General features: G+C 35.3%; 2 protein-coding genes across 3 annotated transcripts; both read right to left on the reverse strand.

Annotated features, from left to right (window-relative positions):
* Positions 1–385: 385 nt before the first annotated feature.
* LOC131167756 (nucleotide-sugar uncharacterized transporter 2) lies at positions 386–3,390 on the reverse strand. 2 transcript variants are annotated; one of them, XM_058126638.1, is made up of 7 exons: positions 3,310–3,390; positions 2,118–2,269; positions 1,700–1,908; positions 1,522–1,615; positions 1,208–1,374; positions 939–1,109; positions 386–853 (listed from the first exon to the last, which is right to left on the reverse strand). In XM_058126638.1, the coding sequence occupies exons 1-7, from the start codon at positions 3,386–3,388 to the stop codon at positions 577–579; spliced, it is 1,149 nt and encodes a 382-aa protein (XP_057982621.1). In that variant the 5' UTR covers positions 3,389–3,390; the 3' UTR covers positions 386–576. The 2 variants fall into 2 exon arrangements, with proteins under 2 accessions (XP_057982621.1, XP_057982630.1); XM_058126647.1 differs by lacking the exon at positions 3,310–3,390 and adding an exon at positions 2,403–2,524.
* A 2,430-nt stretch (positions 3,391–5,820) lies between these two features.
* Positions 5,821–9,309, reverse strand: LOC131167771 (uncharacterized). Its single transcript, XM_058126657.1, has 6 exons — positions 9,012–9,309; positions 7,736–8,230; positions 7,336–7,559; positions 6,966–7,112; positions 6,401–6,625; positions 5,821–6,259 (listed from the first exon to the last, which is right to left on the reverse strand). Exons 1-6 carry the CDS (start codon positions 9,267–9,269, stop codon positions 6,016–6,018), a joined length of 1,593 nt encoding a protein of 530 aa, XP_057982640.1. The 5' UTR covers positions 9,270–9,309; the 3' UTR covers positions 5,821–6,015.
* Positions 9,310–12,482: the final 3,173 nt, after the last annotated feature.

Raw genomic sequence — 12,482 nt, forward strand, 5'->3', positions numbered from 1 at the left:
AGCTAATCAGATTTCCTATCTTGAAAAAGAGTAGTGTATTGAGTAAAGAGTGTTGTATATTGTCTAGCTTTGGAAATTCTCCTTAAATGATGCACATATATTTTGAACTAAACTCCTACAGATTTTATAGATGGATGGATGGTTGTAGCATGGAAGGTTTAGTGATAGAGGACCAACTCGTTTCTGCCCTGCATCTGCAGAATATCAGCCTCCAAAATGATGAGCAATAGCATCTTCCTGAATCTCAGAATCACCTTTCTAGTCAGAACAGCTATCATATGCTTTTGCTTTTAGAATTGGCTCTTGACAACCAAGATTCCCCACATCATCCCTGTGATAACAAGCAGTTTTTGGTGATGGGATTGGGGACAGCACATTCAAAAAGTGAAGAATTCTTGTTATTCTTGATTCCACACCTTTACAAAATTGCGAGCAGTATTTTCTGTACATAATATCGTTCTCATCCTCAATCTAAATTCAATGTTCCTAAGGTTAAACAAGAAAATGGGAGAAAATGTTAGTGATCTCGCTCTCTCAAGACACTAGCGTGTATTCCCATTTGAAGGTTCTGTTTTTTCAGACAACGTTTGTGGTTACATCTGACCTTTCTTTGGCATCTTCAATGTTGGTTTTGGACTTGGAAGATAAATTCTGCCTTGGAAGTTGCAAACTTGAACCTTCGTGTGACTCCTTCAGGTTAAGCGATGTATAGACCGACATTCCACCAAGAGCTACAGCAGCCCCACACAGGCTAATGAACCCTGGATCTGAATTGAAAATCAGGTAGCCTCCAAATAGGATCACACACGTCTTAAACTGTCCTAAAACAACATGAGAGGTTGCAGAAGTTGCTCTGCGTGAGCAGAACAATAGTCCATTGTTAGCATCTCTAATCAACTATGTTATTTCTTGAAATAGGGAAGTAGTATTTGCCTCACCCAAGTGCTAAAGCACCAGACCACTGTAGGAGAAAACCAAGGGCAGCAGATACTAGAATTGCAGAGGAGTTATTGAGATCCCATTTGAAGGATAAAACTCCGGGTGGGTCTAACCATGGCATCAGAGCTAGTAAAAAGAAAATTGTGATAGGGGTAGTCTTCCACATCAACCTACAAAGAGAACTCGTATAATGTCTTCTGATCTCCATGGATTAAGAGGTTGATACTGCCAACTAAGGAAAAGGGGAAGAGATTACTATTTTACTTACGCAATAGCAGTCCAATTGCCTTGCTGTTGCAGATTAGACCACAGTATTTTGTTTACGGCACTTGGGATTATCCATGCCACTGCAATGCAGGCACCGAAGAAATTGAACTCTAAATCTGTTACTGTTGCAACTGCCACACCTGCTGAAACCACAGCCAATGCTATAACCTGCAAGGTGGCATGGAAGTTTGATTTAGTTCGTTAGAAAAAAAAATTCATTTCATGAAACCTTCTCACTTATCTGAGGAAAAAGGAGGAGAGCAAGCTTGACTGTGAAAGTAGGGGAAAAGAAATGAATTGTGTTAAGATACTTGCCCTGTTAAAAGAAATGGTTTTTCTGAAGAGAATGAACTCTGCAATGACAATAGTCGGAGTGACAGAAATTTTGGCCATCTGGTAGAAACCGACACTGCAAGGGTTTTGAAAGGTGAGGAAGCAGTAACAAATAACAAGTTTGTTTCAGCAGAAGTACGCATTAAGTTTGTAATAGGACCTGTTGTGCTTTAGGCTGGTATTGGCAAGACCAGAAGAGAGAGCCATGACAGCACCCAAAGAGAAGAGAGAAGAGAAAGGAGTAGACTTGGAAGGAGGAGATGGTGGAAGCAATGACAATGCCCTGAAAATGGCAAGAAAAACCCAAGCAGAGAAATAGTGAATTAACGTCAGAAAGATTGGGAAGTTAAATCCAACCTTTCCCATTACCTGTAAGCAGATACAAAAAAAAAAAAAAAAATCAAAATGTCAGATCAACTGCAAATGATTATATATTAAAAAAATAAAAGTGATCAAAATCAGAGAGCACTGGGCAATACATGCTCATCAACCATCACAGAAAACCTACTAAATCCATGAGAACTTGACAAGGTGCTCTAACAAATGGGAGGGGAAGGGAAAAAAATTAAGGTACTTACTAATTTGTTTGCCATAATTATCCCAACCGCAACCATGAAATTGAATGTCATAGCCACAACAGGCCCACAAAATCGCTGTTGCTGGCGCTTAGCTCCTTCTGAAGTCCAAAGCTCATTATAGAGAGTTCCTCGGAGTTCTTCCAATGCTCGACCTGATAAACAAGGAGTAGGAACATCACATGAATCAAGAAATAAAGCAAATCAAACAACAGACAGAAGTAATGAATTGGTTAGCTTCTTTTGAAGGGGGAAGGTGGGTATTAGCATAGGAAAACAGAATCATACAATTGCTATTTTCTTCAGCTAATGTCATTTGCGTATACAGAAAAGATACTAGAAAATATTGATACAAAGATCTGACCGTCTGAGTGATGCACAGAGCTGCAAACTAAAATTTTTAAACAGAATGCTTTAGCTAATAAAATCTAGGAAACATATGTTGCAATTATTCTGGAAATATGTTAAGATCAGAAACAACCATCTTTTTAAACCATTTACCTAATGAAAAGGACTCACTGCTTTCCTGATGTATATAAAACAAACCAATGCAATCATTGAAAATGCCTTCTCAGGAAAGAAAAAGCAATGACAAATTAAGTACGTATCATTCAGAAGAAAACCAACACTGAAGCTACATTATGACTGAGCAGCAACATGCATGACAGAGAAAAGTAGATCACTGAATACCCACTTTCAGGAATGAAAGCAAATGGAAAGCATCTACAATCATTGATCAGCAGCACACATAGGAGAATTACAATATACCATTTTTGATTTTAAAAAAACATAGGAGAATGACAGATTCCACATGGAATAAAATAACAGAGAAAACACTCTGAATCAGAGAGAAGTAGCAAAAATAAAAATAAAAATAAAAGGCAAAAATTACACATTAGAGATCAACAAGAATGTTATGCAGCATCAAATACAAACTGTCGAAATGCTCAAGATCTAAAACAGAATCAACATCTTTATTACAAGGAAAATCATGCTTAAAATTACAACAAAAGCACAATCTTAACGAACAGAATCTAATTGAAAAACCCATTTGATTGAATGGACATTACAATGAAATAGAGATATGCTAAATATATGAAAAAGAAGTATATCTCTTAGAAAACAAGGAGACCCAAAACCTCAGACGCTAACAGTAAGAGAAAACATCCACAAAAAAACAGCAAATGCATGGAACCTGCTTCGCCTGCATCGCTGTCCTTTCTTTTGATGAACTTTCTGAAATCCCTTTCCATCCCAGAATCCAAAAGGCCCATTTTCACCCTATAGACGCCTCTGTTTGGGAAAATATTGATCAAAACACACAACAACGTTAATTCAATGAGGTGGGTAGACAAAAAAAGAGAGAAAAAATTCGATTTGACAAATGGGTCGGAGCAGGACTCACCAGAAATGCTAGTTTTTTTTCGCATTGAATTGGTATTTGTCCCTCTTAACTTCAAGAACAAACAAACATGTGAGTGCTTTCGTGAAATGCAGGTTGCCCAGAAGGACACTTTGAATTTTTCACAAGAGCACTAAACCAGTCCAGAGAAAATCAGCGCTCTGTGCGCAGAGAAACAAACAGGAATCTAGCATTTTAGGGAGATGGGTGCCGGCGATTTTCCAAGGTCTACGTCACATGATGAACGGGGGAGGCGGTTGAGAACAATCATCTAATGAATCTCATTCAACAGAATCGTCTTTTTTTTTTTTTTCTGGATTGAATATAATTGTGTAATTACCAACCTTATATAAAAAAGAATAATTATAAAAGCAACCATTAAAACTCATAATTAGTTTATTGGCATCATGCTCATCAATTTTCAGGCAAATGGAATTGTATGTTATGGACAATTGTTATAAAGCAAATTGCCTTATATTTCTTGTTCCTAAAATTTGTGGATAGCTCATAAATATCATGAATTTTTAATGTAAAAGACAGATTTATTTAAAATTGTTGATATTATTTTAAAATCAATAATGTATTTATTAGAAAGATTTTTTTTCTATTATTAAATTGTTAAATTGCACATCGAATTGTTAAACTTTTGACTATTTTCTTATATATATATATATATATAAAAATTAAATTAGAATTTAATGTTATTAATAAGAAATCTAAATTCAATCTACTTAACAGTTTTCCTCTTCGTATGTTAAATGTATGTATATATTCATAATCAGCTAATTACTATAGTAAGGTTTGGTAGATGATTACTCATATTTTTAATGTATTTATGGCAATTATTTAATGATTCTTTTTTAATCTTGTGATTAAAATAAAACTTTTTAATTATTGCCTTGGGAAACTTGTTAATGTTTCTATATTTTGAATATGTATAAAAAAAGCATTAATGCATTAATGCATAAAAAAATATCACATTTATCGTTACTAAAATGTAGCCTTAACTAATGATCTTGGGATGCTCATTAATAAAATTCAATTAGAAACCATCTATTGCAAATCAGTTTTTTTTTTTTTGGTAAAGAAAAATAATTTAGCCAAGTGCTATGGCTACTTGGGTTGTTCTATAATTTAGACATTTTTATGGTAGGTTTTAAGTTCAAATTTTAAGAAAAGTTAGAAGGAATATGAGATGGAAGATGAACTACCTCTCATTAATTCGAACATGAACTTCTAATTAAAAAAGAGAGAACTTGTCAAGTTAGGTTGGAATCCCAACCATATGTGCATGGTAATTCCGTAATTCTTGAGTGTTCAATAAATAAATAATACCAGGAAGGATGAATTTAAATAGAGAATAGATGCAATGATTTCATCTCCCACATTTTGACTTATGCCCAAATACCAATGCTAAGTAAATTGGAATAACATGCATTTCATTCTTTCTTTCTTTCTTTTGGTGTGTTTATTGAATCTAGAGCCATCATATGCCTATAAGTGTGGTCTAAGGTGACGGATCACTAGTTTATCGTAACCAAATTATATTTACTTTAACTGAGAGTGAAAGTTAAAAAATATAGTTCTTATCACACATAATTACATAAATAACAGAAAGAATAAATCAAGTATAAAGTATCACTACATGGGATTAGATGTATGAATGAATGAATCCCTTTTTCATCAATTTATACAAGTGTGGACAATTTTAAAATCTCATTCCAATTCTGAATTGTTTTTAACTCGATCCCTACTCCTTATACTATCAATAAGGAGTAAGTAGCTCATTCCTTCTCATTGTTGCATTATTTGACCCAGTGCAAATAGTGAATCTATACATAATTTTAAAATTATATACTGATAGTAATTGGTTCACTCCCCCTATGGGAAATAATTTTAAAATTAATTTTAAAAAATAAAAGAATAGTTAAATTACACAACAATAGAGGAGAATTTAAGAAGGAATAATGAACAGTGGGTAGAATGGTTATATCCAATTTGGGTAAATTAAATTTTATTTTTTGTACAGTTTTTAACATAAAATCTAAAGTAATGTTTGGGAGTGTAGAGTCTTAAATTTGAATTTATGTAAGCTTAGAGGAAATTAAATATAATTTTATAATTTCCATAACACATCTTATCCAAAACCACAAAAATCCATACCACGGAGTTCTTGTGACAAATGCAGGATATAAATGGAAAAGCATGCTTTATAGAAAATGGAGAAAGCAGCTACACATCCACGCATATGTGTGCGTGTGTGTGAGAGAGAGAGAGAGAGAGAGAGAGAGAGAGAGAGAGAGAGAGAGAGAGTTCCTACGGTTCTTTTATCAAACCAATATAAAGGATAATACATGTGACAAAATTCACAAAAGGTGTTCAATACTTGTCATTTCTTTCTGAGAAATGGTTCTTAAAATTCAAACTCCAAATAATTACAACCAAGTGATGATCAACATTGAAAATTGAAATAAAAGGATACCAAAAAACTTCATGGTTTTAATTATCCTGAAGGCGTTGCTCTAGGTATTCATTTTCTTTCCTTATGGCATCCAGATCAGCTTGTAGTTTGCCGATATCTAAGCGTCGGGAAGCCATAGATGCAAGCTTTGCTTCGTATTCGGCAACTTCCCTTCGTGTTCTATCGGCGGTGAGGATTTTCTCAGAGACCTGTTCAAAGGTCTCGTGGATGCTAGTGAGGAGCCTGTAAGCTTTTCGCCCCACTGCATCTTTCTTTGCTTCTCTGAAAAATCATGCTTCGTTTTTAATAAATGCCTTGTTGTAGGAAAAATAAAAAATATATGACCCTTTTTTGGATAAAAGGTAAAATGGGTAAATAATTCCAAAATCTGCAGTAGACTTGGGGAATAGTTGCACAATTTACCTGAACACTGTTTCATCGACAACTGCATAAGTTCGATGAAGGCGTTCCTGAATGGAATTACTCTCGATCTGAAGCTCTCTAGTTTCTTTTAAAATCCGATCAATGTCTGCGTCTTGCTTCCTGCTGTTCTTTGTGATCTCTATTATCCGTTGAACGTAGGATATCCTGGGAGCCAGCTTGGGCTGCTTCTCAAGATCTGCAGAGAGTTTAGAATGTTCCTCCTCCCTATGAAATGACAAGTTATTTTGAGTAAAAATGGGCTACTGAGTTTTGTATTAAAGAAAAAGTGCCCTGTTTACAATGTTATGCAGAACACGATTACATGATTAGACCCCATGAGATGTCTACAATACATCTCAACTCTTTTGCAAACCAGTTACATTAAATAAATAGTCCATGGTAACTGATGGAGGGCTTGAGCTAGGTACAAATTTTCCCAGAACCAAAATACAGGCTTCACATTTTATAATGTATGGCAAGAATGAAAGATTATATTCACCAGAGTCTGCAACACACAAACAACAACAACAACAACAAAACCAAGCCTTAATGTTGGTTAGTATACCTCTTTCGAATTTCAGACAAAATGGACTGTGTTTCCACCTCGACTTCTTCCAACTTTTGGAGTTTTTCCCAGGCCTCTGGAATGGTCGCATATAAAGAGTCTTCAAGACATTTCTTTTTCTCTTCCAAAGACTTCATAGAGGCACCCCTGTGACAAATGGAAGAACAAATCAATACCAGGACCAACATGGTAACAAACATTTTTTTTTCTCCTTTCTCAAAGGCATCCTTAAGATTCTCTAAATATATCCAAAATTGTGCCTATATCCATATGCATGATTGAAAACAAAGCAGTGTAAGAACAATGTCTTCACCAAGCACATGTTAAATCTGAATGGAAGAAAAATCAGTACAAAAGTGCAGTAGTCTACCACTGTGTCTCTAGTTCCACAAGATTATGCTTTCTTTTGTCAACTCTTTCATTGAGCTGGTCCAGGTAGAATTCAACAGGCTGCTGGTCATCAAATACCATTTCTGCTACTGCTTTTAACACATCATGCTCTTCTTCTACATCCTGTAATTCTAGAGTTTTTGCACTCACCTCTTCCATAAGCACTTTTTCTCGACTCTGTAACTTTTCAATCTCGTTTCTCATCTGCAATAGATTAAACATAAAGCACCCGCAATATATTATGTTTCTTTGAGAGCCAATTTTTTTCCAATGTAATGACGTTTCTTTTTGGTTCTTTTATTCTTCTGTGCTTATTTCAAACCCTTAATGAAATTAGAATAAATAGCCCATATGTTAGGTCCAATAATTCCGTCTATTACCTTTGACGACTGTTCTTTAAGAGCAGCTAACTTCTGCTGAAGCTTTGAAACATGTTTATCATCTCTCTGACCAGCAGTTTGGTCATGTCGACAACCGTCACTTCTCATGCTAGATTCTTCAATCGACTGTTCACCATATCCCACACTCATCAGTTCCTCCTTGCTGGAGTCCTGTATCCCAGACCTAGATATGTCCACAAAGGCTGACTTATCTATCATAGGAGCCTCAATAGAATTGGTATTTAAGGGATCTAGCTCTTCAGTCTTGACTGTCAGATCATTCAAGCTGGTTCCAACTTTTTGATAATTTTTTGAATCGTTCCATTGATTATTAGACCTCACCATCCAGTCCTTTGAAGTCATTTCTTCTTTTTCCCCAGTTGTAGCACTGATATCATTTTCCTCAGAATTTTTTCTCTCTTCAGATGATTCGGACAGCCTCTCCACCAAGAATCTGACCAACTTATACAAATCCTCTTCAGACGGATACAGGAGCTGCCGTAAGCAACACACATATTCTGTTTCTAAGAATAATTTCAGAACAATAAGAATGCTTACAGGTGAATCAATCACAAGTAGAAATTCTAAGTAAATATAATGCAGATAAAAATAACAAAATACAGGGAGATTAAAAACAATATATTCATTTTTGTAACTCTAATTTCATAGTCTGTTACAGCAGCACAAGGCACTTCTAATTATTTCCTATATTTCCCTACATCGTGACTAAGAAATTTTTAAAGTGGTCACAATTATGTTCTGAACAAATAATCAAGCAAATGTGATTTGAACAACTCAATGCAAATAGCATCAAAAACTAAAATTTCAATTCAAAAAGTGGTTCTATGGTGATTTGCAGAAAAATTATAGTCTACCAAAAAGCATAAAAACTAAAATATACATTACAGGCGAAAGTTTAAATTCCTCTCCCTCCTAACAATAAGGGTCATAAAGCTGCTCAGGTTGTAAAATAGAGTAATCACAGAACAACAAAATCACTAAAAACCATAACAAAACGCGCTCACAGATTGTTTATAAAAAAAAAAGTGTTTCGTTACAGAATTAATGGGTGCTGCATACTTAATCAAATCAAACGGATTAAATACTGCTTCTGAGAATCAGATTCCAGTATATATAACCCCATTTAACTACGTTCGATTGCTGAGAAAACTCAGGAAAATGAAAGGAAGTACAGTTTTTTAACCCTAAATCAGCTGCAGCTAAATGAGCCTCTAAAATAAAGAAAGAAAAAGCAATGTATGATATCATACTGTACCTTGTGGAAGCTCATGTGTCCGACGTAACCGAGGTCTGTGAGGGCGGAAGCAAGTTGGGTGCAGATCCTGAATCGCTCGGCCATTGAATCGGGGAGGGAGGTGGGAATTGGACAAGCGGCGTCGATCAGGCGTAGGGATTGGGCGCAGACAGAGAAGAGGGAGGGTGAGGAGAGGTCTCCGATGGATGAGACGAGGGGTGGGAGTCGAACCCCCGAGCTCTCCAGCGACCTCAGCAGTATCTTCTGCGATTCTTCCATGGGTGCTTTGCTTTGTGTTTTCTGATTTTCCCAACAAGCGAAGCGTTTCCAAACCCTTTCTCGGTGCTCAGAAGTAGGAACGAGAGCGATCCGAGTCACTTACCGAGTTTGAGTCAACTCGGCTACCGAGTTGCTCAAGTTAGACTGGTTCCAGTGTACAGCTTGCCAATTATGGAATAATTCATCCTAAATTGAATGCTTTTTTTGAAGCTTCAAGAATTTGTGATAAAAAACGAAAATTGTTGAGATTGGATCAGTCTGTTGGCCTTGAATCTTGGTTTTATTATTAACTTTAGGTTAAGAAGTTTAAGTTAAATAATAGCACGCACATATAATTTTTAGGCTAAATCAATTTGAAACTATCAAACCTAATTTGATCGGCTCAATAAGCCTCAAACAAGTCCATTTAAGCCCTATAAACAAGTCGCTCACAATTTAAAATGAGCTAAGCTTGTTTAAGCTTAGGTTTGATTATGAGTGTAAATGAGTCAAGCTTACGAGTTACTTGAACTCGACTCGACTCCATTCCAATATTATACTTGAATTTGAATTAAGTTCAAGTTACTTAAGTATTTTAACGAGTTGAGTTCGAACTTAGTAAGAGTACTCGAGTCTAGTTTCGAGCCTAATTATATATATATTGTAACGACCCGAAAAATAATGATATTTAAATATTAAGAGAGAGGAAAATGGAAACAGAAATGGAAGGAGGCAGCGGAAGTTCGTCGATGACATTGCATTTTGGAAAAATAACCCGAAAGATTTTCCAGAAGATTTCGTTGACGAGTGCATAAGGGACTTCGTCGACGAAGCCACGTCTCGTCGACGAGAAAATATCGAGAGAGGTTTTGGGGCAGCCTGAATTTCGTCGACGAGGGAACAAGGTTCGTCGACGAAATTACTAAAAGATTCGTTGATGAGATGACGTGTCTCGTCGACGAAGGCCACAGTATAAATAGTGGGAAACCCGGATTTTTGTCCATTTTTAATGCTCCTCTCTCTCTCTACGTCCCTCTCTCACTTCTCTCTTCGTTTCCGGACTTGTTTCTCGCCGGATCGAAAATCTGAGACGACCACGATGCTCCTGGCGAGGCTCTTTGCAAGTCTGTCAGAACTGATCATTGGATAAGTTGGGTTGGATTTCGTTCCAATCTCAGGGTAAGACATTTTATTCAGTATTTATCTTTCCCTTAGTTATAGGAAATACAATGCACGAAGAAATACTGATGTTTTGTTATGGGGAATGTGATTTTTAGGGTGTTGAGTGGAGAGCCTTGCGGGTATTGGGTTAGAGTACAGTAGAGGCTTTTTAGAGATAAGGTAAAAGAAATATGCTATACTAGGAACGTTATTTATGTTATCAGAAATTATATATATATGCACGTATGCCAGATATTATATAGAATGTGAATTTTCAAAGTATGTGTGACTTGAGTACATGATATTGATATGCAGTTTTTTAGTATTTCAAGTTATACAGATTTAGTTAGATAATTGCAAATTTTATACAGATAGAATTTGTATATATATATATATATATATATATATATATATATATATATATACAGTATTATTCAGACGATTACACAGAAAAATATATATATATATATATATATATATCAGTATATAGATATTTATTTAGAACAGTATATTCAGTGTATATAGAAAGTTGTGTTTTCCTAAATGCCATAACACTCAGATTATATGGAAAGAAAATACAGATAGATTGCACATTATAGCATCAAGATGCTACAGATATTATAGTATTTACAATATAGCAATATAGTGTTATGGTTATCTTGGAAATATAATGAAAATAGTATAAAGAGTAGTATGTATATATATAGTATCAGATCCCTGTGGAAAGATTACAGACAGATGCAGTACAGATATAGATTATAGAGCATGGTGCCATTGTTAGATATAAATAAAGTACAACCACATATCTCACATAGTGTGTGGGTACCGTTAGCCGTGCTCGGAGAGTTATGCAGCTCCCCGGTTCGTTGGGTTGAGGGGGCCGGTTTGACGAGGTAGCAGCCAGTCTCAAGTTTAGGAGTGTATGCAGTTTGACCGGACTGGAGTAGTATAGAGTATAGTGACTTACCTAGAGGGCCGACTAGGTTAAATCCCGCCTACGGGCTGCACAATCCTGTCATGAGGGGTCAAATCATGACATACAGAGTCCTAAGAAAAGAACACAATTATGTATATGTATACAGTTTTACAGCTTTTATCGTATATAGCATGATGTAGCACTATGAATGTTAGAAAGTTCAGATGATACAAATGTTTTAAGCTTTTATACATGTGTTTTTATAGACTTGCCAGATCATACAATTTAAATATTATTATTATAGTTTTATGACTTGGTCGCCACACACTAGTAATAGCATATTTCCACTTACTGAGCGTCAACTCACCCTATTAAATTAACATTTTTTAGATGAGCCAGTTAGGCGAGCAGATCAGGCTCGCAAATAGAGAGTAGTTTGATTACCCTGGTTATAGGGTGAGTTTTTGATAAAATTGTGTATATTTTTGAGTAGATGATGTTGAAAGGGTATTTTTGTATGACTATGGTTTGTATATACTGGATTTTGGTATTGTATAACATATATGTGAATGGTTGTATGATTTGTGTTTCTGCTGCTTAGGTATGGATGTATATATATATACATAAATATATATATATATATATTTACATATCTATTTAATATTAATTTCTAATTGAGTCTACCTTAATCGAATCAAGTTTACGTTTTATGAACTTGTAGTTGAGTTGAGTTCGAATTTAACAATTATGAAATTGATCAAGTTTGAGTATTTTGTTTTGCCGAGTCAACTCCACTCGATTCGATTTGACTTGAATGCACCCCTAGGTTCGACTCCTTTATTGAAAAACATCAAAATTAGCCAGACTTGGAAAACACTCATCTATATAATGAGTAAGCATGAGCAATCTCTTATCTTTTTTAACTCCTTAGTTGCTTGTGACTCGTTTGGTTCACTTATAATAAGCTCATTAAATGTTAGCATGAATGATTATTTCTAAAACTAGTAAGATTGTAATTAGAACTCGAAAACATTTGGAAAAGATGTTAGAGAACTCATCCTCAAAACTTAGGTGTTAAGAAGAGAGAACTAAGAGGATCTTATACTGACTTTGGAATCGCTCACAGAAACGATGTGGGACTGAACAGACATTAATAC

Source organism: Malania oleifera, chromosome 1 (genome assembly GCF_029873635.1).
Source record: "Malania oleifera isolate guangnan ecotype guangnan chromosome 1, ASM2987363v1, whole genome shotgun sequence".
Taxonomy (NCBI): Eukaryota; Viridiplantae; Streptophyta; class Magnoliopsida; order Santalales; family Ximeniaceae; genus Malania; species Malania oleifera.

Bases quoted from the DNA above. Each gene is read 5' to 3' on its own strand.
- LOC131167771 (XM_058126657.1), bottom strand. From the start codon at position 9,269: ATGGAAGAATCGCAGAAGATACTGCTGAGGTCGCTGGAGAGCTCGGGG. The intron at 7,113-7,335 runs GTAGACTACTGC...CATTTGTCACAG, and splicing joins GTGGAACTAGAGACACAGTG to GGGTGCCTCTATGAAGTCTT. The intron at 6,626-6,965 runs GTATACTAACCA...GTCATTTCATAG, and splicing joins TTGTCTGAAATTCGAAAGAG to GGAGGAGGAACATTCTAAAC.
- LOC131167756 (XM_058126638.1), bottom strand. From the start codon at position 3,388: ATGGGCCTTTTGGATTCTGGGATGGAAAGGGATTTCAGAAAGTTCATC. The intron at 1,909-2,117 runs GTAAGTACCTTA...ATCTGCTTACAG, and splicing joins TAATTATGGCAAACAAATTA to GTAATGGGAAAGGTTGGATT. The intron at 854-938 runs GTGAGGCAAATA...CTGCTCACGCAG, and splicing joins TCTGGTGCTTTAGCACTTGG to AGCAACTTCTGCAACCTCTC.